Here is a 27115-nt window from a genome sequence, read left to right as displayed (position 1 = left end):
TACTTTGGGAGGCTGAGGTGGGCCCATCACCTGAGGTCAGGAGTTCGAGACCACCATGACCAACATGGTGAAACCTTGTCTCTACTAAAAATACAAACATTAGCCAGGCATAGTTGTGGGCACCTGTAATCCCAGCTACTCGGGAGGCTGAGGCAGGAGAATTGCTTGAACCTGGGAGGTGGAGGTTGCAGTGAGCCGAGATCGCGCCATTGCACTCCAGCCTGGGCAACAAGAGCAAAACTTCATCTCAAAAATAAGATAAAATAAACAAATAAAGACAGTGCTTTATGCTTTTAGGCATGATTTCTATAATTCATGAGTGGAGAGGTTTCTCTAGAGGTGTAGGGGACTGGAAACCACAACCAGGAAGTACAGCTTTCTCTCCTGAGCGTGAAGCTATCTTGGCATTGCTTCACTGCAATTGCCATTTGCCTTTTGTTCTTTTTCCTTTGGAGATAGGGTGTCACTCTGTCGCCCAGGTTGGAGGGCAGCGGTGTAGTCATAGCTCACTGCAGCCTCAAACTCTTGGGCTCAGGCAATCTTTCCACCTCAGGCTCCCATGGTTCTCAGCCTCAGCTTACATTTTTCTTTTTCTTTTTCTTTTCTTTTTTTTTTTTTTTTGAGACGGAGTTTCACTCTTGTCACCCAGGCTGGAGTACGGCGGTGTGATCTCAGCTCACTGCAACCTCTACCTCCCTGGTTCAGGTGATTCTCCTGCCTCAGCCTCCAAAGTAGTAGCTAGGACTACAGGCATGCACCACCACGCCTGGCTCATTTTTGTATTTTTAGTAGAGACGGGGTTTCACCATGTTGGCCAAGATGTTCTCGATTTCCTGACCGTGTGATCTGCCCACGTTGGCCTCCTAAAGGGTTGGGATTACAGGTGTGAGCCACCGCGCCCGGCCTGCATTTCTTTTCATAGTACTTTCCTTCTTTTCCTCTTAAATGCTAAAAATAATGTATTTTTAAAAACCTCGTATGTATGTTTCTGGTTGCTCTTCTCTTCTTTCCCACACCTACTCTGCCTAATTTTGCCCTGTTACTCATATAATACCAGGCTCTCCTTATCTCTTTGTACCCAAAAAATCCTCTCAACTTCCATTTGTCTACTCACATGGCCATTAAAAAAAATCTTTCTTTACTTCTTGCTGAATTCACAGTCTAACACATCACCCACTGATACTGGGTACATTATAAGCTGTTTAAGGCTTGGCCACCAGGAAATGTTGTACATTTATGAAGATGGGTTTATCGTCTTATTCATATTAATAACATGAGCAACATCTTACAGTGCTTTTGAATTCACAAAATCACACGGATATTTAATATACTGCATTTTGCATATAACCCTGATGTTCTGCCCTGAGATTCTTGGAAAATGGTAAATAACAGTTGATTGCTGCATAGCAAATTTTACTAGTAACCAGTCATAAACACATGTGGAAGCCAGCCAATGGTATGTGTATGGGTTGGGTTATTATTTTAATAACTTTACAAAGGAAAAGTACTCACCCCCTGCTTTCTTTCTGTGTCGTGACTGAAAATCATGGAGTGCTTTGACCACGCTGACCGGCCAAGCTGCAGGCTTTTCCCAGAAGGCTTGAATCCAAAGCAGAGCCTGAAACATTCCCAGGCACTGATAGAGGTATTTAGGTTTAGGTTGTTGCCCACAACACTAAAAGAAACTAGTCCCTGCCCTGGACCAAATTCCTTATAAACTTATATAAACCCCATACCCTGACCCTCGCACTGCAGCAGACACACCAAAGTAGACCATCACCCCCCCTTTTTTTTTTGAGACACGGTCTTTCACCCAGGCTGGAGTGCAGTAGTGCGATCATAGCTCACTGCAGCCTTGAACTCCTAGACTCAAGTGATCCTCCCACATCGGCTTCCTGGGTAGCTGAGACATGCCTGGCAAAGTTATTTATTTATTTATTTATTTATTTATTTATTTATTTATTTATTTATTTAGAAATGGAGTTTTGCTCTTGTTGCCCAGGCTGGAGTGCAGTGGTGTGATCTCGGCTCACTGCAACCTCCATCTCCTGGGTTCAAGTGATTCTCCTGCCTCAGCCTCCTGAGTAGCTGGGACTACAGGTGCCTGCCACCACGCCCAGCTAATTTTCTATTTTTAGTAGAGACGGGGTTTCACCATGTTGATCAGGCTGGTCTCAAACTCCTGACCTCAGGTGATCTGCCCGCCTTGGCCTCCCAAGTGCTGGGATTACAGGTGTGAGCCACCATGCCTGGCTGCTGAATTGTTTTTTGTAGAGACAGGGTCTTGCTATATTGCCCAAGCTGGTTTTGAACTGGTCTGCTCAAGCAGTCCTCCCACCTCGGCCTCCCAAAGTGCTGGGATGACAGGCATGAGCCATGGTGCCCAGCCGGTTGACCATGCTTTTTTCTCTCACTGTCCGCCTGCGGGTATGCTGCAGCACTCTCTAAGTTCCCCCCAATAAATGCTCTGGACTGATCCCTCTGGTGTTTAGTGCTTCTTTCTTTGGAATCCCAACCGGCCCAATCTCAGAGTGGTTTTGGGCACTCTCTTGTTGGAATTTCCCTGCTGCCACTTTTGGGGTGACTTTATCTAGTCTTAGGTTCAGTGAGACAAAATAAAGGAGTGCAAAAAATTTAATGAAAATCATTTATATAACATAAGCAATCCATATCAACAGTAGCAAAATACACCAAGATACTCCACACATTGCCAGTGTTCTTCAAACTTTCATGAGCACTAGAATCTCCATCTGATTGCTGGCTCACACCTCCTGTTTCTGCGTCAGTTGGTCTGGAGGGTGACCCAAGAATTTGCATTTCTAATCAGTCCCTAGCTGCTGCTGTTGCTGGTTGAAGAACAACATTTTGAAAACGTTTGTCAAAACGTGAAGAGCACCATTCTAATTTTGCAGGGAAAATATGCATATGCGCCTGAGTTCTGGGATCTAGGTGTCTGAAGCAGTTAAAATAGATATTCCCCCAAAATAAGTGTTTTTCATTGAGCTTTCATCCTGAGCTACTTGTTCCTTCATTCCGAGTGAAGTACAGGATTCTCTTTGCAAGGATGAAGTGAGGCTGAGTGAGGCTGTCAAGCAGGTCTTTACAAAGAGTCATCTTCTTATTCCCCGAGGGATCACCCCTGCCTGTGTGCTAAGTAGCCGAGAGTTCTCTGCTTTTCTTACCAGCTCCTCAAAAATCCCATTGTGCATGTAAAAGAAGATATACCCAGAGTGAAGCCTCGCCTCCTGCATTTTGGTCTCTGAGATTTCTGATACACGTAGATCATTGTATGTGAACCAGGCCTGCTTCTGAAAGTCATACACATCGCTGATGTAATGGCCTGAATTTGGGGAGCTCCCAATATGGCTGACAACACTGATGAGTCTGTAGGCCTGGAGAGGATCCCCCATCTTCACGTTTCTTGTGAGTTCCTTGGCTTCACCTCTTGTGTTCTCTGTATCTAAAATGTTTTTGTTTCCTGGGTTATCAGAACCCAGTGCCCCACGGTGATTCAGGTCAGCCTTTTGAAGTCTTAATTCTGTAGACTGATTGAGGGTCTCCTCTGTATGTTCCTGGGCATCCAGCTTCCTAACACCTGGAGGTGGTGCCTGCTGAAGACATTCCTCTATGATGCTCTCCTCAATACACTGCTGGAGCTGGTCAGCCATTCCTTGGGATCCTTCTGGAATCCTGTTTTCTTTACACTCATAAAAGCCATTGGTAGACTCAGTGACACTGTCAAAATTGAACTCTACGAATGTATTGGTTTTCTCATACTTCTGAAGTTCTGGATGTTGAGGCACCTCTTGAAGATGAACCTCTGCAAGCCTTGTGTCTGGGCTGCTGATCGGCTTCCCTCCATTTTCATAGATCACAGGAAGAGAAATGTGTCCCTGGTCCATCAGTGAGTCAGCCACTGGAGGCTCCTTTTCACCGATTGCCCTGTCTCTAAAGTGGACCACTTCTGACTCTAGTGCAGAGCCATTTGCCAGGTCTCTCTGATGCTGCTCTTGGCTTGCTTCTCCACAATCTCTCTGGAATCTTTGTAGGTCGGCATTCTTGTCTGGTTCAATGGGTAGAACCCGGGAATCACTGGATTCTGAGGTCAGCTTCATTGATGGTGTCAATGGGCTGGTGATCTCAGAAACCATCTCCTGAGAGACTTCCAGGACTTCACATTTCCCAACAGGTGCACTACTGCTCAAGGGAAGAGGTGGTTTGGTGCTTTCATTGCAATAAGAAGATAAACTTAAATATCTGGGAATATAAATTTGCTTGTTATTCTTCACCAGCAACCCAGCATTGTTGAAGCTATAGCGTTTCAGATGAATGATAAGGACCCTGGAGAGCCTACTAAATGTATGCCTTGCAACACAACCCTTCTGCTTACACATCTCACAGTTATATTCAAGCTCTTCTTCTCTAAAGAAAAGATCTAAAGAATTCTGAATGGACAAAGGAAGTGGTTTTGCTTCTTGGTGCAGGTTGATGGAGAGATAATTATTAGGTTCTACCTTGAGAGCAGCATGACCACAAGCTTTACAAATAATGGAGAGCTGCAATTCAAACTCAAAATTAGCAACAACAGGGCAAACAACCACTTTGGTGGCAGCACTACCAACATGCATTTGTGGGGATGAATTTTCATCTCCACATTCTTTCCCAGTATTCAAAATGGCATTTAAGTTTCCCATGTCTTCTTTCAGCTGGTCTAAACACTGACCTAAAAACTCATGAGCATCATTCTGCATGTTGCCAGAAAATATTTCTGCAACTGCTGAAATGACTTTTTTAACATTCCCAAGTAATTCTCTCTTGATCGCTGTACTACAGAAATCTTTCAAAGCAAGCAGCTGGGTCAAGGTCATAATAAGAGCCTCAAAGGGAATATATTCCCATGGGACATCTTGAGTGAGTAAGTCATCAGCAAAAGATGGAATTGCAAATAGCGATTGTAAAATTGCATTCATGTAACAGGTGTTTCCCAAATTGGGGAACCCTTGCTGCAGTTGCTCTGAATGAGAGTCAAGAGGCACCTGGGCTTTGTTGCATCTTGGGTCATCCTGGCTGTGCTCTGGTTCCAATGGAGATGCCAAACCATTTTTGGCATCGAGAGTCTGAGGTGCAAGAACAGTCTCATCTAGGTTAGGATTTCCATTACAGTTGGTCTTGAATGAAGGCCCGAGTTTCAAACCTCTATCTTTTTCTAAATCCTCTAAACTTGATGGGTTCTTCCCATTGCTTTGTATATATTTCAAGGAATCTGTCTTATATTTCTTGTTTGGTACAGGGTTATATTCCTTCAGAATGTCCTCATTTGTCTGTAGATCAGATGATAGTGTGTTTTTCCCCTTCCCACCTTGGTTTTCTAATAACCCCTTTTTCACATGTATTGGTGATTTTGACATAAACAAAGGCATCTTCTGATAACTTGGTTGGTTACAAATGCTGTAAAATGAAGTTTTGTCAATTTCCTTCAGCATATTCCTGCTTTCAAACACACTCCAATCAGCATCAGATTTCATGGGTTGCTGACATTTGTTTTGCTGGATTATGTCCAGGAACATATTCAACTGTTTAGCATCTCTGTAGGATAATTTGTCAATAAACAAGAACACATTGTTTTTCAAAGTTAAATGCAGGTGACTTTGTCTATTTTTACAATGTCTAAGGACCACACTTCTAATGTTATTACTCAGCTGAAAAACTCTTATAAATCGTCCAGATTTGAAAGTGACCACCAGTTTAGTTTCCTTTTTTCTTTGCACTGTTTCAATGAGAGCTTCTTTCAACTTAGTCATCCCAGTCCTCTGGCTCCAAATTTGGATGAATCCATGTACCTTTAGAGATATCATCCTTTCTTTATGTAACCTAAAGAAGAAAAGCACACATGCATTTTAACCAAGAATATATTAACAGTTATATTTTATGAAAAACCTCATCCACATATAATAATGATTTATTTTTAGTCTTCTTATGCGCTAAGTAAAATACTCTTTTGGAGTACTACTTATATCTGAAGCTATGCCAGTTCTCTAGAAGACATAGACTGAGGCACACACATTTTCAAGGGAGCTGTTAGGCGAGAAAGAACATACAAATGGCCAACAGAGATATGAACAGTTGCTCAGCGTCACTGCTCATCGAGAAAATACAAATTTGGTTAGGCATGGTGGCTCACGCCTGTAATCTTAGCACTCTGGGAGGCCAAGTGGAAGGATCACTTGAGCCCAGGAGTTCAAAACCAGCATGGCATCACAGGGAGACCTCATCGCTACATAAAATTTTTTAAAATTAAAAAAGGGGAGGGGTCAAGTGACCAAATAGGAACAGCTCTGCTCTGCAGCTCCCAGCGAGACCAATGCAGAAGGTGGGTGATTTCTGCATTTCCAACTGAGATACCCAGTTCATCACATTCGGACTAGTTAGGCAGTGGGTGCAACCCATGGAGGGCGAGCAGAAGCAGGGTGGGGCATTGCCTCACCTGGGAAGTGCAAGGAGCTGGCACCTCCCTCCCCCAGCCAAGGGAAGCCATGAAGAACTGTGCTACTTGGCCGGGATACTACAGTTTTCCCACAGTTTTTGCAATCTGCAGATCATGAGATTCCCTTGTGTGCCTACACCACCAGGGCCCTGGGTTTCAAGCACAAAACTGGCCAGCTGTTTGCGCAGACACCGAGCTAGCACCCCGGTGGTGCCTGAAACCCCAGTGAGACGGAACCATTCACTCCCCTGGAAAGAAGGCTGAAGCCTCCCCATTCCCATGGAGCCCAGCAAGCTAAGAACCACTGGCTTAAAATTCTCACTGCCACTGCAGCAGTCTGAAGTTGACCTGGAATGATGAAACTTGGTTGGGGGAGGCACATCCGTGATTACTGAGGCTTTAGTAGACAGTTTTCCCTGGATGGTGCTAAGGAGGGTGGGAGGTTTGGACTGGGCAAAATTCACCACAGCGTGGCAAAGCAGCTGTGGCCAGACTGCTTCTCTAGATTCCTCCTCACTGGGCAGGGCATCTCTGAAGGAAGGGTAACAGTCCCTGTCAGGGGCTTACGGATAAAATTCCCATCTCCCTGGGACAGAGCACTTGGGGGAAGGGGTGGCTGTGGGCACACAGCTTCAGCAGATTTAATCTTTCCTGCCTGCTGGCTCTGAAGAGAGCAGCTGATCCTGATAAGAGGGATTTTCCCAGCACAGCACAACAGCTCTGCTAAGGGACAGGCTGCCTCCTCAAGTGGGTCCCTGACCCCGTGCCTCCTAACTGGGAAAGAACTCCCAACAGGGGTTGACAGACACCTCATGCAGGAGAGCTCTGGCTGGCATCAGGCTGGTGCCCCTCTGGGAGAAAGCTTCCAGAGGAAGGAACAGGCAGCAATCTTTACTGTTCTGCAGCCTCTGCTGGTGATACCCACGTGAAAAGGGTCTAGAGTGGACCTCCAGCAAACTGCAGCAGACCTGCAGAAGAGGGGCCTGACTGCTAGAAGAAAAACTAACAAACAGAAAGCAACAACATCAACATCAACAAAAAAGACCCCCACACAATAACCCCATCCAAATACCATCAGCCTCAAAGATCAAAGGTAGATAAATCCACAAAGATAAGGAAAAACCAGCACAAAAACGCTGAAAAATACAAAAAACAGAATGTCGGCCGGGCGCGGTGGCTCACGCTTGTAATCCCAGCACTTTGGGAGGCCGAGGCGGGCGGATCACGAGGTCAGGAGATCGAGACCACGGTGAAACCCCGTCTCTACTAAAAATACAAAAAATTAGCCGGGCGTGGTGGCGGGCGCCTGTAGTCCCAGCTACTCGGAGAGGCTGAGGCAGGAGAATGGCGTGAACCCGGAAGGCGGAGCTTGCAGTGAGCCGATTGTGCCACTGCACTCCAGCCTGGGCGACAGAGAGAGACTCCATCTCAAAAAAAAAAAAACAACAACACAGAATGTCTCTTCTCAAAATGATCGCAACTCCTCTCCAGCGAGGGCACAAAACTGGACAGAGAATGAGACTGACGAATTGATAGAAGTAGGCTTCAGAAGGTGGGTAATAACAAACTCCTCTGAGCTAAAGAAGCATGTTCTAACCCAATGCAAGGAAGCTAATAACCTTGATAAAAGGCTACAGGAACTGCTAACTAGAATAACCAGCTTAGAGAGGAACATAAATGACCTGATGGAGCTGAAAAACACAGCATGAGAACTTCCTGAAGTATACACAAGTATCCATAGCCAAATCAATCAAGCAGAATAAATATCAGAGATTGAGGATCAACTTACTGAAATAAGGCATGAAGACAAGATTAGAGAAAAAGGAATGAAAAAGAATGACAAAGGCTCCAAGAAGTATGGGACTATGTGAAAAGACCAAACCTACGATTGATTGGTGTACCTGAAAGTGACAGGGAGAATGGAACCAAGTTGGAAAACATACTTCAGGATATTATCCAGGAGAACTTCCCCAACCTAGCAAGACAGGCCAACATTCAAATTCAGGAAATGGAGAGAATACCACAAAGATATTCCTCGAGAAGAGCAACCTCAAGACACATAATTGTCAGATTCTCCAAGGTTGAAACAAAGGAAAAAAATGTTAAGGGCAGCCAGAGAGAAAGGTCAGGTTACCTACAAAGGGAAGCCCATCATATTAATAGTGGATTGCTCCAGAAACCCTACAGACCAGAAGAGAGTGGGGGCCAATATTCAACATTCTTAAGGAATTTTCGACCTTGAATTTCATATCCAGCCAAACTAAGCTTCATAAGCAAAGAAGAAATAAAATCCTTTACAGACAAGCAAATGCTGAGGGATTTTGTCACCACCAGGCCTACCTTACAAGAGCTCCTGGAGGAAGCACTAAATACGGAAAGGAAAAGCCGGTACCAGCCACTGCAAAAACACACCAAAATATAAAGACCAATGACACAGAAGAAACTGCATCAGCTAATGTGCAAAATAACCAGCTAGCATCATGATGACAGGATCAAATTCACACGTAACAACATTAACCTTAAATGTAAATGGGCTAAATGCCCCCAATTAAAAGATACAGACTGGCAAATTGGATAAAGAGTCAAGACCCATTGGTGTGCTATATTCAGGAGACCTATCTCATGTGCAAAGACACACATAGGCTCAAAATAAAGGGATGAAGGAATAGTTGCCAAGCAAATGGAAAGCAAAAAAAAGGATGGGTTGCAATCCTAGTCTCTGATAAAACAGATGTTAAACCAACAAAGATCAAAAAAGAGAAAGAGGGGCATTACATAATGGTAAAGGGATCAATGCAACAAGAATAGCTAACTATCCTAAATATATATGCACCCAATACAGGAGCATCCAGATTCATAAAGCAAGTTCTTAGAGACCTACAAAGAGACTTAGACTCCCACACAATAATAGTGGGAGACTTTAACAACCCGCTGTCAATATTAGAAAGATCAACAAGACAGAAAATTAGCAAGGATATTCAGGACTTGAACTCAGCTCTGGACCAAGCAGACCTAATAGACATCTACTCTCCACCCCAAATCAATAGAATATACATTCTTCTCATCACCACATAGCACTTATTCTAAAATCGACCACATAATTGGAAGTAAAATACTCCTCAGCAAATGCAAAAGAATGGAAATCATAACAAACAAGCTCTCGGACCACAGTGCAATGAAATTAGAACTCAGGATTAAGAAACTCACTAAAAACTACACCATTGCATGGAAAGCCCGGCTTCACCACTTACTGCTTTTGTAACACTAAGGCTGAAACTCAACCCTCCTGAGTCTTACTTTCACATAAGTGAAAATGGGACGGCAACAATAATAGCGACTTCTTAGGATAAGTCATTGGGTTAAAACGGCTCAAAATTAACTGTCAACATCATATTCCTATTGCTAATTCTAGGAATATATTAAACTACAGGGATATCTCATATGGAGAAAATTAAGGCTCCATCATGGGAGGAAAGGGAGTTTAGTGACTTTTATTACAGGTTGATTGTTTGTTGTACTACATCACTCTATATGATGCTCCTGAATGACTACTGGGTAAATAACGAAATTAAGGCAAAAATAAAGAAGTTCTGTCCGGGTGCGGTGGCTCACACCTGTAATCCCAGCACTTTGGGAGGCTGAGGCAGGTGGATCACTTGAGGTCAGGAGTTCAAGACTAGCCTCACCAACATGGTGAAACCCTGTCTCCACTAAAAACACAAAAATTAGCTGGGTGTGGTGGTGCATGCCTGTAATCCCAGCTACTCTGGAGGCTGAGGCAGGAGAATCGCTTGAACCTGGGGGGCAGAGCTTGCAGTGAGCCACGATTGTGCCACTGCACTCCTGCCTGAGTGACAGAGTGAAACTCTATCTCAAAAAAAAAGATGGAAAAATAAAAATAAAAATAAAGAAATAAAGAAATTATTTGAAACCAATGAGAACAAAGGGACAACGTACCAGAATCTCTGGGACACAGCCAAAGCAGTGTTAAGAGGGACATTTATAGCACTAAATGCCCATATCAGAAAGCTGGAAAGATCTGAAATCAACACCCTAACATCACAATTAAAAGAACTAGGGAAGCAAGAGCAAACGAATTCAAAAGCTAGGAGAAGACAAGAAATAACTAAGATCAGAGCAGAACTGAAGGAGATGGAGACATGAAAACCCTTCAAAAATCAATGAATCCAGGAGCTGGATTTTTGAAAAGATTAACAAAATATATAGACCGTTAGCCAGCCTAATAAAGAAGAAAAGAGAGGAGAATCAAATAGACAATAAAAATGATAAAGGGGATATCACCACTGATGCCACAGAAATACAAACTACCATCAGAGAATACTACAAACACCTCTGCGCAAATAAACTAGAAAATCTAGAAGAAACGGATAAATTCCTGGACACATATACCCTTCCAAGACTAAATCAGGAAGAAGCCGAATCCCTGAACAGACCAATAACAAGTTCTGGAATTGAGGCAGTAATTAATAGCCTAACAACCAAAAAAACCCCAGGACCAGATGGATTCACTGCTGAATTCTACCAGAGGTACAAAGAGGAGCTGGTGCTATTCCTCCTGAAACTATTCCAAACACTAGAAAAAGAGGGACTCCTCCCTTTATGAGGCCAGCATTATCCTTATACCAAAACCTGGTAGAGACACAACAAAAGAAGAAAATTTCAGGCCAATATCCCTGATAAACATCAATGTGAAAATCCTCAATAAACTACTGGCAAACAGAATCCAGCAGCACATCAAAAAGCTTCCACCATGATCAAGTCGCTTCATCCCTAGGATGCAAGTCTGGTTCAACATATGCAAATCAATAAATGTAATCCATCACATAAACAGAACAAATGACAAAAAAACCATATGATTATCTCAACAGATGCAGAAAAGGCCTTCAATAAAATTCAACATCCCTTCATGCTAAAAACTCTCAATAAACTAGGAATTGATGGAACATATCCCAAAATAATAAGAGCTATTTATGACAAACCCATAGCCAATATCATATTGAATGGGCAAAAACTGGAAGCATTCCCTTTGAAAACCCACACAAGGGTAGGTGTGGTGGCTCACGCCTGTAATCCCAGCACTTTAGGAGGCTGAGGTAGGCTTATCACCTGAGGTCAGGAGTTTGAGACCAGCCTGGCCAACATGGTGAAATCCCGTCTCTTCTAAAAAATACAAAAAGCCAGGTGTGGTGGCAGGCACCTGTAATATCAGCTACTTGAGGCTGAGGCAGGAGAATTGCTTGAACCCTCGAGGCGGAGGTTGCAGTGAGCTGAGATCACACCATTGCACTCCAGCCTGGGCAACAAGAGTGAAACTCTGTCTCAAAAAAGGAAAACAAAAATTAAAATCATACCTGATGAGTTATCATTTGCTGTCATATTTGGACTGGAGTGGATTGCAGAAGTTGGAAAACATGAAGGAAAACTGGAATACTATTAGGAAGAATTGGTGGGGCGGAGAGTAAATGGTGGCTATGCAACCAGTAGTATCAATACAGGGAGTATGGCCTGGGTGTGGTGGCTCATGCCTGTAATCCCAGCACTTTGGGAGGTCGAGGCAGGCAGATCACCTGAGGTCAGGAGTTTGAGACCAGCCTGGCCAACATGGTGAAACCCGGTGTCTACTAAAAATATAAAAATTAGCCGGGCATGGTGGCAGGCGCCTATAGTGCCAGATACTCGGGAGGCTGAGGCAGGAGAATCGCTTGAACCCTGGAGGCGGAGGTTGCAGTGAACCGAGATCTCGCCACTGCACTCCAGCCGGGGAGACAGAGCAAGGCTCCGTCTAAAACAAAACAAAACAAAACAAAACAAAAAAACAAAAAACAAAACAAAAAAACCCCCCAAAAAACAGGGAGTAAGGAAAAGGAGTAAGATGGCGAGTTGTTGTGCTAGCTAATTAGCAAAACCGAGGTGGGGAGAGAGACAGATAAAGGGAAATATGAAGAGTGCAAAAAAAAACCATGAAGGGAAAGACATCTCAAAACACAAACAGGTTTCAGAAAAAATAAAAAATATCTCTCTTTTTTTTTTTTATTTTTTTTTTATTTTTTGAGACGGAGTCTCGCTCTGTCACCCAGGCTGGAGTGCAGTGGCGCGATCTTGGCTCACTGCAAGCTCCGCCTCCTGGGTTCACGCCATTCTCCTGCCTCAGCCTCTCCGAGTAGCTGGGACTACAGGTGCCCGCCACCACGCCCGGCTAATTTTTTGTATTTTTAGTAGAGACGGGGTTTCACTGTGGTCTCGATCTCCTGACCTCGTGATCCGCCCGCCTCGGCCTCCCAAAGTGCTGGGATTACAAGCGTGAGCCACCGCGCCCGGCAAAAATATCTCTCTTAATTTGCTCCCTCCCCTTACTCATTTGCCCATTTCTCTCCAGGCAGTGAGGAATGCCTACTTCCTTCCAACATTCCAGTTTCAGGAAAAGCAGTGAAATCCCAATGAAACCAACAGAAAAAATTGCCCTTTGCCTACTCACAGTTCTTTCCGAAGAAACTTGAGTCAATTTACGGAAGTTTAAGCTTTGGAGAGCTGTCCATGGTCACAACTGCAGGCAGAGTCCTGGCTGCCACGGCTTTTACTAGAAAGAAACAAAAAGGTCAGAGTCCTGAAACTGAGCTTTATTTAAAAAGTCTGCACATAATCCCAACCATCTTTCGTGTTAATTTATTGCATTATGTCTTAGAAACTGGGAAAACCAACCTTCCTCCAAAGTCTTTGACGTTAATTCAATCAGGGAGAAAACCTCGTATGTTAATGGGATTATCTCTAAATGCATTCCTAAAATCGCCCCTCCCCAATTACACAGATTAGATTAATATATCAACTGACCTCACATTCATTGGTTTTCTTGAAACTCTGCCACAACCAGACCTTCTAACGACATTTGTTGCTTGAGAAACCCTATACTTTATGGGTCTCTAATTTAAAGACTAGTTCTGACTTTGCTCACCTAGAACTTTAAGCATCTTTATTTTTTTCTTGTTACAAAGAGGCACTACAGAGAGGATGCATCGAGATCACACATTGTACATTCCAACTTCCAGGATTCCAAGCCCGGCTTTACCACTTACTGCTTTATAACACTAAGGTTGAAACTCAACCCTTCTGAGTCTTACTTTCACATAAGTGAAAACGGGACGGCAACAATAATAGCGACTTCTTAGGATAAGTCACTGGGCTAAAACGGCTCAAAATTAATTGTCGACATCATATTCCTATTGCTAATTCTAAGAATATATTAAACTACAGGGATGCCTCATATGGAGAAAATTAAGCTCCGTCATGGGAGGAAACGGAGTTTAGTGACATTTATTATAGGTTTATTGTTTGTTGTACTACATCACTCTATATGATTTACATGCCTTAATACAATTTAATTCTGCAAGTGACCATATGATATTCAATTTTATTACATTTAACGGAGCAAGAAAACTGAGGTCCAAATACATTATTAATACATTAAGGGACTTTTAGGAGTCACTCAACTAAAGAAACAGGGATGTGTAATCAGAAATGGCTGCTGTTGATGGGTGCCCACATTTCTTCAATGTAGGGCATGAGCTATACTATGCCAAACCCAGCAAACCATGTGGGAAGCAGAAAATCTTCCATGATTATTATTAATGTGTCCTCAGTTTCCTGAGAGATCCTAACATCATATCTAGAGTGTCAAGAAAAGCCCCTCCATTTCATCCTGCTGCTGCTGAGAAATTAGTGCCTCTTTAAGGAAACTTCACCCTCACTGGGCCTTAAATTTAGTGAAAGGAGGAATCACAAAAATTAGAGATCATCAGCTTTTCCCTGAGCTGAGTTCAAAAGACAGATAAGCTTCATCATTTTCATTTTGAATGCATGCTCTTTTCTGAAAATGCCAATATCCAATGCCACAGAAAACAGAAAACTATCCCTCAAAATAAAAACCCAGAATCAGGATTTTCGAATTTACAATTCAACCTCATAAAGGGTAGATGAAATTCCCCTCATCACAATATCTGACAATATCTTTAGGGCATTAAGTTTAGACAGACTCCTTCCAACACTTGTACACAAACACACACACACACACACACACACACCCCATCACCCAAACAAGCAAACTTTGAATGCAACTTACAGTTTGAAGAGCTGTTCCAGGTGAGTGGATGATAATTCTTTTTTCAGAAATGAGATCTTGCTATGTTGCCCACAGTGGTCCCAAACTCCTGGCCTCAATCGATCCTCCAGCCTCAGCCTTCCAAAGTGCCTGGATTACACTCCATAGCGCCTGGAGAATGATGAAAGTTGAGTCTGACACTGATTATGATGTTCCGACCTTTTATTCCCAGGTGGCTCCACCCATATCACGGGTTTTTCCAGGACATCCGTTTCTTGATTAACTTATCTCTGCGTAAGAGTTTAAACTATTTGTCTAGAAAAGGCTAGCTAGTGACCTATTTTACTTTATTTCAATTTGTAATTTAAAACTTTTATTTAGAAATTATTGCAAATATACATAAGAATTGCAAGATTAGTAGAAATAACTTATATTCCCTTCACCCAAATTTACCAATTGTGTATATTTTGCCACATCTGTCTGCTTTCTCTCTCCCTCTTTTGATGTTCGATCTATCTATCTATCTATCTATCTATCTATCTATCTATCTATCTATCATCTATCTATCTATCTATCTATCTATCTATCTATCTATCTATCTATCTATCATCTATCTATTTTTTAATAGAGACGAGGTCTTGCTATGTTGCCCAGGTCTCGAACTCCTGACCTCCAGTAATCCACCTGCCTCAGCCTCCCAAAGTGCTGGGATTACAGGCATGAGCCACCATGCCCAGACAGACGGTCAAGTCCCTTACATAAAATGATATACTTTTACTCCAATTAATGTTTACCTGTTTTCCTTGCAGTAACCATGCTTTTTGTTTTATATATATATACACGTGTATATATGACATATATAAGTGTATATATAACATATATAAGTGTATATATAACATATATATGTGTATATAACATATATAAGTATATATAAAACATATATAAATATATATAACATATATAAGTATATATAACATGTATAAGTATACATAACATATAAGTATATATAACATATATAAGTATATATAACATATATAAGTATATATAACATATATATGTGTATATATAACATATATGTATATATAACATATATAAGTATACATAACATATATAAGTATACATATAACATATATAAGTATATATAACATATATATAAGTACATATATAACATATATACGTATATATATAAGATATATATACGTATATATATAACATATGTATCCTACATTTTCAACAAGTGTAACAAATGTGGATAGTTTCAAAAAGATCATTTTACGTTCTAGTAGTTACCCTGTTTGACCAGAGTGTAGTACTTTTATTTTTCTATTTTATCTTTTTTATTTTTCTATTGCAGTGCATTTTCTTCTTTTTTTTTTTTTTTTGGCGGGAGGCGGGGGAGGGGAGCGGGGACTCCCAGGGTGGAGTTTAATGGCGTGATCTCGGCTCACTGCAGCCTCTGCTTCCTGGGTTCAAGTGATTCTCCTGCCTAAGCCTCCTGAGTAGCTGGGATTACAGGAGCCTGCCACCACGCCTGGCTAATTTTTTGTATTTTTAGTAGAGACGGGGTTTCACTATGTTGCCGAGGCTGGTCTCGAACTCCTGATCCGCCTGCCTTGGTCTCCCAAAGTGCTGGAATTACAGGCTTGAGCCACCGTTCCCGGTCTTTTTTCTTTTTTTTTTTTGAGACGGAGTCTCTCGCTCTATCACCCAGGCTGGAGTGCAGTGGTGTGATCTCGGCTCACTGCAACCTCCACCTCCAGGGTTCAAGTGATTCTCCTGCCTCAGCCTCCCGAGTAGCTGGGATTATAGGCACCCACCATCATGCCCAGCTAATTTTTGTATTTTTAGTAGAGACAGCATTTCACCTTGTTGGTCAGGCTGGTCTCAAACTCCTGACCTCAGGTGATCTACCCGCCTCGGCCTCCCAAAGTGCTGGCTTGACAGGCGTGAGCCACCGACTCAGCCCTTTTTTCTTTTATATACTTTTTGAGACAGGGTCTTGCTCTGTTGCCCAGGCTGGAGTGCAGTGGTGTGATCATACCTCACTACAGCCTCGATCCCCGAGGCTCAAATCATCCTCCAACCTCTGCCTCCTGACTATCTGACACTACAGGCGTGCGGTAATTTTTAAATTTTTTTGAGACATAGTCTCACTTTATCTCCCAGGCTGGAGTGCAGTGGCGCAATCTCAACTAGCTAATTTTTAAATTTTTTGTAGAGATGGGTGGGGGGAGGGTCTCACTATGTTGCCCAGGCTGGTCTCCAACTCCTGGGCGCAAGCGATCCTCCCGCCTCCACCTCCCAAAGTGCTGGGATTACAGGCATGAGCCTGGCCAGCATTTTCTGTTTGGATATTTTTACGTAACCGGAGTCGCCATGATGGAGGTACAGTTCCTTGGACTTCCGGCTCCCCTGGCTCTGGAAATCTCAGCTCGGACCTGCCCCTTCCGGCACCGCCTCCCCCGTTTCTCCCGGGAACATAAGAGTTCCGGGCTCCACACGCTGTGTCTGCGCAGTGCCAGGCGCAGGCCTCCCGACCTAGGGGACTCGGTGCGGGCTCTAGCGTGGCCGGGGAACATGGAGTTGCTGGCCTAGAGCGGGTGGGGCCTAAAGGCAGGAGTTAGGGTTCAGAGAAAACGAGCCCAGGGGCGGGTTCACCCCGCTACCCATTCAGCCTCAAGCGAGGTGAGGTGTGGTAGGTGGGCTGGTGCCAGAAACCACGCCAGGAATTGTTAATAACAGTCATCCCGGCCAGGCGCAGTGACTTAGGCCTGTCATCCCAGCACTTTGGGAGGCCGAGGAGGGCGGATCACCTGAGGTCAGGAGTTTGAGATCAGCCTGACCAACGTGGTGAAACCCCGTCTCTACTAAAAATACAGAAATTAGCCGGGCGTGCTGGCGGGCGCCTGTAATCCCAGCTACTCGGGAGGCTGAGGCAGGAGAATGGCGTGAACCCGGGAGGCGGAGCTTGCAGTGAGCTGAGATGGCGCCACTGCACTCCAGCCTGGGCGACAGAGCGAGACTCTGTCTCAAAACAACAACAATAAAACCCAAAAAAACGGTCATCCTCCAGGTAGAAGAGACAGAAGAGAGGGTGCGGAAGAGACGTAAAAGTCTCAGGCCTTCAAGCGTGTTTGTTTCAGCCACCCGTGAATCCTACAGGAAAACTAAAACAACATGGCGACAAGCCCCTAAGTCTTGGGGAAGCGGACGGTTTCCCAGCCGAGCTTTAGGAGGAGGCGCTGCGGGGCCTCACGGGTGACGTCGTCCCCGGGGGTAGTTTGCGCAGAGGGTCGCTTTGGGCGCGTGTAGAGTCCCGTGGCGCCTGGGCCGGCGAAGCCCAGGTGCAGTCATTTGTGGCCCTGTCCCGGCGCGCGAGGGGCCAAGGCTGGCCAGGGGCTGGGTCCGCGCGGTGGCGACTGCGTCCTGCCCGCTTCCGTCTCTCCGCCTGAGGGCCTGAGCGGCTGCCAGAGGCAGATCTCCAGGCCGGGCGCTCACGCGTCTGTGCCCAGTGAGGCCCCAAGATGCTGGTGAGGCCTCGACCCGGACTGGTGTCCAGGCTGTTGACACTGTCGTGAGAAGGAATTCATGGACGAGCAGAACAAAGTGTGGAGATTCATTGCGAAGGGAATACGTACATACTGAAGAAAAAAAAGTGCAGGCATACCACAGAGCATCACGCCCAACGGGGTTTGGGGCTGCTACCTTTAAATATTTATTTAACCAAGAGGTGGAATATTCATGAAGGTTCTTGGAAAAGGTAAACATTTCTTGGTACTGTGGTACCACTCATTTTTGTACTAAATATGGGTGTTCCCCAGAACTGTCACAGTGGGTGTGTGACTTAGTATGTTAATGAGCACATGATGAGAGGTCCTAGGTGAAACGGGTCAAATCCAGCACCATGTTGGGTCCAGTTGGCTTTAGCCAGCTTGGCCCACGCCCTGTTTTCAGAGTCTTATCCGCTCCTAGCTTATGCAGCTATTTCAACGGTTTCCTTTGCTAGTCATGTGAAACCGTTGCCTGGAATTTTCCGTTCTCCTGTGACCACCTTTATTATTCCTGTCTCAAGGGGCACCCCATTTGTGCCTATAAGGAGGCTGCATTGGGACCAGGCTCCTGGCTGCTCATGGAGCCTCAGCCAGATGGTTGTGTGCCCGAGTCCTGTGTTCATTCCACAAACATGCAGCAAGGCTGCGTGGGTTCGAGCCCTGCCTCCAGCGCTTCCCTGCTGCATGACGCTGGCAAGTTGCTTAAGCTCTCTGTACCCCATTTCCTCCTCAATAAGGCAGGGATGGTGATCGTACTCGTTCCAAAGGATTATTGTGAGAATTAACATAATACATGAGTTAAGACGTATAAAATGCCTAGACCCTTGTCTTTGGATTTCCTCAAACATCCAAGGTGTTTGTACACTAAAGGAAGACACCCACCTTAATTTTGGATCTACAGACCTTGCATTATCTGCAAAATACCACTGGCTTCTTGACACTGAAGTTATACAAATGTGCCATAATTTCCTTCACAAGTTTCTGGTGTATGTTAGTGTTGCTTGAATTAAAACAACCCTGTGACAAGTGGCCTTGTGGAAGTCTTTGCACATGGTCATGCTTGTCTTCTGTGGCTGAACTTGTGGGATTTACCTGAATCACCTGTAGGCAAGGTTGTCCCTACCTCAACACGGTCCCCTCTACCCTTCACAAGACTTCAGTGTGGCCGCATGTCAGCTAAGGCAGAGATTTGGGGCTATATTACTGGGTAGGGCATAGAGCCAACCTGGATTCTCACATCTGTTTGTCCTTCCCAAGATCTGCTCCTCAGCCTGATGCCCTTCCTCAGGAGGTGCAGGAAATGACCAAAACCCAGATGAGTTTGCATCACTTTTTTTTGTTTGTTTTTGAGATGGAGTTTTGCTCTTGTTGCCCAGGCTGACTTGCAATGGTGGGGATCTAGGCTCACTGCAACCTCCACCTCCTGGGTTCAATCGATTCTCCTGCCTCAGCCTCCCTAGTAGCTGGGATTACAGATGCCCACCACTATGCCTGGCTAATTTTTGTAATTTTAATAGAGATGGGGTTTCACTGTGTTAGCCAGGCTGGCCTTGAACTCCCAACCTCAGGTGATCTGCCCACCTCGGCCTCCAAAGTGTTGGAATTACAGGCATGAGCCACTGTGCCTGGCCAGTTTGCATTACTTTTTAACTTGATCCCACATCATTTTCCAGCTGTGTAATACATTTAACAAGCACTTATTGTGTATTGAACGCTCACTTTTCTAGGTTAGTGATTCTCACTTGGTGGCAGTTTTGCCCCCTAGGGGACAATTGGCAATGTCTGGAGACAGTTTTGGTTGTCACATGGATGCTTCTGCCAGGGTAGAGGCCAAGGACACTACTCAGCATCCTACAGTGCAGTGGATGGCACCCTCCCCACCCACCCCAATCTCCTACAAAAAGAGTTATCCAGCCCAAATGTCAGTAGTGCCCAGGCTGAGAAACCGTACTCTAGGGACGGGAGATGTGGAAGTGAATCCAGCCAACAAAAATCCCTGACCTCATGTAGTTCATGTTCTCCTGGGCCACATTCTAATGGAAGTATTTACATGTATTATCTATTTATCCATCCAGCCTTCTGTATATTTGCAGAGAAAAAATATCTGGGATTGGCCAGGCGCGGTGTCTCATGCCTGTAATCCCAGCACTTTGGGAGGCTGAGGCGGGCGGATCACGAGGTCAGGAGGTTGAGACTATCCTGGCTAACACGGTGAAACCCCATCTCTACTAAAAATACAAAAAGTTAGCCAGGCATGGTGGCGGGCGCCTGTAGTCCCAGCTACTCGGGAGGCTGAGGCAGGAGAATCGCCTGAACCCGGGAGGCGGAGCTTGCACTGAGCTGAGATGGTGCCACTGCACTCTAGCCTGGGTGACAGAGCGAGACTCTGTCTCAAAAAAAAAAAACACAAAAAACCTGGGATTTTATTATTTGCCTACTGTTAAAGATAGTAACCTCTGGGAACTAGGATCTGGAGTGATTACTTTCATCTTTGTCACTTTGGTGCAATGTGTAATTATTTTCATAAGCATGTGTAATTTTTACCAAATAAGAGTGATTTTTCTCAAAACCAAAAAATGTTGGGATGTGCATCTGCAAAACTGTTAAGGGTGTGGTACAGGTGTTGTGACACAAATGTGTGTAAAAGGTACATTAAGAGTTGGGTGCAGTGGCTTGCACCTGCAGTCCCAGATACTTAGAAGGCTGAGGTGGGAGGATGGATGGCTTGAGCCCAGAAGTTCAAGTCCGGCCTGAGAAACATAGTGAGACCCCATGTCTTGAAAAGAAAAGAAAAAGGTACAACAGAGCATCAAAGGCACAAAGAATGGAATGTCTCTCCTGCCTAGGTATTTTCACTCAATCAAATTCTTTTTTTTTTTTTTTTTTCCATGAGACAGAGTCTCACTCTGTCACCCAGGCTGGAGTACATTGGTGCTATCTGGGCCCACTGCAACCCAGCCTCCCTTGTTCAGGCAATTTTCCTGCCTCAGCCTCCCAAGTAGATGGGATTACAGGTGTGCGCCACCACACCCGTCTAATTTTTGTATTTTTAGTAGAGATGGGGTTTCACGATGTTGGCCAGGCTGGTCTCAAACTCCTGACCTTAGGTGATTCACCTGCGTCAGTCTCCCAGAGTGCTGGGATTACAGGTGTGAGCCACTGCGCCTGGTCTCAGTCAAATTCTTAATGGAATTATTTTTGGCAATTTGGAAGAATATTTGAAAATTTAACTTAGATAAATAAAGGGGCTAAAAGAAAGCCAGAGGAGGAAAAATTAGAGAAATTACCCAAAAGAAATGAGTGGGATGATCCAAAGAACAGTAGGCTGGCCACCGCGTCTTCTAAAGCCAAAGGCACAAAAGACCATGAACCCATTTTTAAGACTGCCGATTTATCTCTAGTGGGAAATCTGGGAGTATCTGTTAAAGTTTCAGATCCATACTGGTCCAGAAAATCTGCCTCTAATGTTCTTTTGAAAAAGAACATTAACCCTGAGTGACTTTGACATCATAGTATACATACAAAGTGTGTTATGATAACTGCACAATATCCCTGTATGTATAGACCGTAGACTTAGCCAGACGTTCCTTGGTGAATATTTAGGTTGTTTCCAATCTTTCACCATTAGAAACCATTCTTCAGTAATTAATCATAATACTCAGTCCTTTTCCATCTTCACAAGTATATCCTGGGATACATTCTTAGAGGTAGACTTGCTGGATCAGTCTCGATCTGAAGCTTTGATAGGTACTGCTGGATTGTCCACTAGAGATAGACCAGTGGACTTAAAAATGGAGTCCACAGTCATTCTTGCCTTGGGCTTTAGAAGATGTGGTGGCCAGCCCGCTGTCCTTTGGATCATCTTGCTCATCTTTTTTGGATGATTTCTCTGATTCTCCGTCCTCTAGCCTTTGTCAGCCTGGCTCTCAGCCCCCTGCCTTTACACCTTTAGATATACATAAGTAAATGTGCTTTCTTTAAGGATGACTATTGGACACCCTTCTTCCTTTTGTTAAACTTCCATTTTCTTTTTTTTATTTCCTCTGAAATGCCTGGCATCTCATTTAATTTCCTGTCACATTCTGACACATAATATGCATTTAAGTGAGTCAAGACTCCAAAACATTTAATAAAAATCGGTGACAATGCTACCTCATACTTCTCAGAGGAGAGGAAAGTGCTGATCTTGTGATGAGATAAAGAAATATTTAAAGTGTTAATATGTTAGAAATTCAAGGATGTGAGTATAACTCAGGTAACAAATTGTTGAGTAAGGCACCTAATGAGAATGATTAATGCAATAATTTCTGGAGTCTGAGTGCTTTTCAGGGTTCTTTTGTTCCAATAACTTTTAAGAATTGGTTTATATTAATGGAGAGCATAACAGATTGCTGACAATTACAAATATTCACTGAATTTTGGAGAGAAGAACAAGTTTATGGTCCCATAAATGTTCTTCATTGGATACCTTATCAGATCGGATTATTTAAATCATATTCTTGAACTATAGCTAAAGAGGAGAGAGGATATTGTTTCTTTCTGAGATTTTTCCAGTGCCTGAAAGATATATTTCTTTGACAAGATTCTGTAGTGCCATTTTAATGAGGTGAAAGCCTATGAAACTCAAATTATACTAAGGGATGATAAGTGACATAAGCCAGACACAGAAATAAAAATATTGCGTGATTTCACTTACATGCGAAAATTTTAAAAAAAGTTTTAAACTCAAATTTGTCTGAATGTATGTGAAATTAAAAAAACAACAACAACATCAGATACAGAATGGTGGTTACCTGGGTGGGGAGGAGGAGGAAGTGGGGAGATGTGGTCAAATGGTACAGAAGTGCAGTTACGTAGGATGAATAAATCTAGAGATCTAATGACAGCAGGAGGACTACAGTTAATAGAAATTTGGTCCTTGTCTCCAGTTTGTAACCCCCAGACCCCAGCATTTCCCATAAAAATGGCGTCCTATTCCCATGTCAGGTGTGATCTTTTTTTTTTTTTTGAGATGGAGTTTTGCTCTTGTCGCCCAGGCTGGAGTGCAATGGCACGATCTTGGCTCACCACAACCTCCGCCTCCTGGGTTCAAGCAATTCTTCTGCCTCAGCCTCCCAAGTAGCTGGGATTACAGGCATGCACCACCAAGCCTGGCTAATTTTGTATTTTTAGTAGAGACGGGATTTCTCCACGTTGGTCAGGCTGGTCTTGAACTCCCGACCTCAGGTGATCTGCCTCCCAAAGTGTAGGGATTACAGGCGTGAGCCACCGTGCCTGGCACATATGTGATCTTTAATTTAGAGTGAGGAGAAGAGCCATGGATGTTGGGAACAGGATCCCCATATCAGGGTAGTCCAGGTGAGCCCCTGCACATCTGGCAAACAGGGCACAAGAAAGTCACACATCCCTGATGATCAGTGAGGGGCTGGCACTGTGCATGTTTCACTCATAGAGTTTGAAATATTGTTTATGGAACTGAATCTGAACAAGACCAAGAATTCCATCATTTGCCTGTGTATTAGCGTTCTCTAGAGGGACAGAACTAATAGGGTAGATGTATATATATAGGGGAGTTTATTAAGGAGCATTGACTCACACACACACAAGGTGAGTTTCCACAATAGGCTGTCTGCAAGCTGAGGAGCCTGGCACCCTGGTTTGAATGGAGCAGAAGGTTATTTCTTGGAAATACCTTGGCCAAGCATGGAGGCACGTGCCTGTGGTCTCAGCCTCTTGGGGAGCTGAGGTGGGAGGATGGTTACTTAAGCCCAGGAGGCAGAGGTTGTAGTGAGCCACGATTGTGCCACTGCAATCAGCCTGAGTGATACAGCCAGACCTTGTCTCAAAAAAAAAAGTGTATTATTAATTGCATGGTGTGGATCCAAGTGACAGGAGATTGGGTGCCAGGCTGGCATTTACTTCACCTTTCATATTTGCTGTGCTTTTGTGGGCTAGAGGAATCGTAGGTTTGTGCTGAAGAGCAAAGTTATTGTACATGGTTGTCAGCAAAGGAAAACAGAAGTAAGAAAAAAACCCTGAGGTCTAGAGCTGAGATCCTGGTCTCTGAAGTGCCCGCAGTTAATGAAAGTCAGATGCAAAAACCAGTAAGTAAAAAAAATTTGATGTATGGAACAAAATAAGAGTATATACCCACCAAGGGGTATGTGTAAAAAAGTTTAATTCCACAGTGTGATAATGGGAAGATTCACAAGTGATAAATTCTCTCTTCCCTTTTAGGAAATGACTAGGAAGTTGGTAACCAAATAGAGATGCACTAAGAAAACGAAGAGAGACTTTTGTTTTTCTTTTTTTTTTTTGAGATGGAGTTTTGCTCTTGTTGCCCAAGCTGGAGTGCAATGGTGTGATCTCGGCTCACTGCAACCTCCACCTCCTGGGTTCAAGTGATTCTCCTGCCTCAGCCTCCCATGTAGCTGGGATTACAGGCATGCACCACCATGCCTGGCTAATTTTGTATTTTTAGTAGAGATGGAGTTTCACCATGTTGGCCAGGCTAGTCTGAAATTCCTGACCTCAAGTGATCCACCCGCCTTGGCCTCCCGAAGTGTTGGGATCACAGGCGTGAGCTACCATGCCTGGCCAAGGGGAGACTTCTGAATCAAATTAATTTCATCTGTGAGAAAACATGTACTGAGCAGAAAGTCTGTGAATGTGAAGCTTTTGTAAACAGTATCCCCTCAAGACAAAAACTCCATGAGCATGTCTTAAGTGGAGGGGGCTTGAAGCATAATTTTGATTTACTTAATTATAGAAGAAATAACCTTTATGGATTTAATGGAGATGAAAAATCATTCAGTTATAATTCATCTTAAATAAAGCATGAGAAAATCATACAAGTCAGAATGTAGTGAAAGTGAGGAGGTATTCAGGCAGAAGTTATACCTAATTGGACATCAAAGAATATGCACTAAAGACAAACCCTGTGGATGCAATGAGTGTGAGGAACCCTTTACTGATTGCCCATCCTATGCTAGACACATAAGATTCCATACAGTTGAGGAACCCTAAGAATGCAATCTCTGCCTGAAAGCCTGTAGCAGAAAAGCACACCTTATTATACACTGGAAAATTCACATTGGAGAGAAACTTTATGATTATAGTCAATGTAGGAAAGGCTTTATTGATAGTTCATCTCTTTTTCAACATATGAGAACTCATACAGGAAAGAAGCCCTGTGAAGGCAATCAATGGGGAGAAGCTGTCAAATGCAGCTCAGCTTCCTTGCAGCGTGGCAGAACTGATGTAGGAAAGAAAACCCGTGATTGTAAAAAATGTGACAAAGTGACAAGAAGCAAGACCTCCCAGCTTGCTTGCTTCCTACATCAAAAAACTGATACTGGGGGAAAACCCTATGAAGGTACTGAATGTGAGAAGGCTTTTAGTGAGTTTTCCTCCTTAAGGCAACATACTAGAGCTCACACTGAAGAGACACCCCACAAACATAATATATGTGGAAAAGCATCTGTCGCGTGACTCACATTATTCAACACCAGGAATCTATAGTGGAGAGAAACTGTTATGTCTCTAATGCATGTGAGGAAGCCTTCCAAAATAGCTTAGCCATTACTCTACTTGAGAGAACTCATACTGAAGAGAAGCCCTATACATTTAATAAGTGTGGAGAAGCCTTTGCTCGCAGTTCTTCCCTTAGTGAATGTGCAAGAACTCATATAGGCAAAAAATTTTGTGAGTCAAGCCTTCAAAATTAGCTCAATATTTATTAGAAACGAAAGAGTTCATATTATACGTTAGTAATTTTTTTTTTTTGAGATGGAGTCTTGCTCTTGTTGCCCAGGCTGGAGTGCAACAGCACGATATCAGCTCACTGCAAGGCAACCTATGCCTCCCCGGTTCAAGCGATTCTCCTGCCTCAGCCTCCCGAGTGGCTGGATTACAGGTGCCTGCCACCATGTCCACCTAATTTTTGTATTTTTAGTAGAGACAGAGTTTTGTCATGTTGGCCAGGCTGGTCTTGAACACCTGATCTCAGGTGATCCTCCTGCCTTGGCCTCCCAAAGTGCTGGGATTACAGATGTGAGCCACCACACCCAGCCTATATGTTACTAATTTAATGGAATTAAATTAAATTAATTTAAAATTTAATTTAATTAAATTTAATTAATTTAAATTTAATTTAATGGAACTTATACATTTTCCAACTCTGTTATATTAGAAATTACTTTCTTTTTTTTTCCCTTGATATTATTTTTTTGAGACGGAGTCTCGCTCTGTCGCCCAGGCTGGAGTGCAGTGGTGCAGTCTCAGCTCACTGCAAGCTCCGCCTCCCGGGTTCACGCCATTCTCCTGCCTCAGCCTCTCCGAGTAGCTGGGACTACAGGCGCCCGCCACCACGCCCGGCTAATTTTTTGTATTTTTAGTAGAGACGGGGTTTCACTGTGGTCTCGATCTCCTGACCTTGTGATCCGCCCGCCTCGGCCTCCCAAAGTGCTGGGATTACAAGCGTGAGCCACCGCGCCCGGCCTTAGAAATTACTTTCTAGACCTAAAAGCCAACTTATTATTAAAGGTTTATGGAAAAAACTGGCTGGGTGCAGTGGTTCACACCTGTAATCCCTGCACTTTGGGAGGCTGTGGTGGGCCGATCACTTGTTCCCAGGAGTTCAAGACTAGCCTGGACAACATAGCAAAATCCCATCTCCACAAAAAATACAAAAAAATTAGCCAGGCATGGTGGCATGTTCCTGTGGTCCCAGCTATTTGGGAGGCTGAGGTGGGAGGCTCATGCGAGCCTGGGAGGCGGAGGTTGCAGTGAGCCATGATCATACCACTGCACTCCAGCCTGGGTGGCACAGCAAGACTGTCTCAAAAAAAAAAAAAAAGATGAGAAAAAACTTATGTTAGGCCTGTGTTTTGTATAATATAAAAGTTTAAACATAAAAAAGTAAGAAAAAACAAAAAAAATCAAAATAATATATGCAGTTAAATGGTG

The 27115-nt window shown here is 43.8% G+C and overlaps 1 protein-coding gene and 1 pseudogene across 2 annotated transcripts; one reads left to right on the top strand and one right to left on the bottom strand.

Annotated features, from left to right (window-relative positions):
* The first annotated feature begins 281 nt into the window (after positions 1–281).
* LOC116479839 (small nucleolar RNA U3) lies at positions 282–475 on the top strand (annotated as a pseudogene).
* Positions 476–2648: 2173 nt separating this feature from the next.
* On the bottom strand, positions 2649–17927 carry USP29 (ubiquitin specific peptidase 29). 2 transcript variants are annotated; one of them, XM_058425686.1, is made up of 4 exons: positions 17854–17927; positions 14619–14768; positions 12981–13082; positions 2649–5871 (listed from the first exon to the last, which is right to left on the bottom strand). In XM_058425686.1, the coding sequence occupies exon 4, from the start codon at positions 5853–5855 to the stop codon at positions 3111–3113; it is 2745 nt and encodes a 914-aa protein (XP_058281669.1). In that variant the 5' UTR covers positions 5856–5871; positions 12981–13082; positions 14619–14768; positions 17854–17927; the 3' UTR covers positions 2649–3110. The 2 variants fall into 2 exon arrangements, with proteins under 2 accessions (XP_058281669.1, XP_032027588.1); XM_032171697.2 differs by lacking the exon at positions 17854–17927 and adding an exon at positions 16840–16969.
* Positions 17928–27115: the final 9188 nt, after the last annotated feature.

The sequence above is a fragment of the Hylobates moloch genome, unplaced genomic scaffold (genome assembly GCF_009828535.3).
Source record: "Hylobates moloch isolate HMO894 unplaced genomic scaffold, HMol_V3 SCAFFOLD_12, whole genome shotgun sequence".
In the NCBI taxonomy this organism is placed as follows: domain Eukaryota; kingdom Metazoa; phylum Chordata; class Mammalia; order Primates; family Hylobatidae; genus Hylobates; species Hylobates moloch.
Note: the sequence above shows the minus strand (reverse complement) of the source record. Positions and strands in the feature narration are given on the sequence as shown.

Bases quoted from the DNA above. Each gene is read 5' to 3' on its own strand.
- USP29 (XM_058425686.1), bottom strand. From the start codon at position 5,855: ATGATATCTCTAAAGGTACATGGATTCATCCAAATTTGGAGCCAGAGG.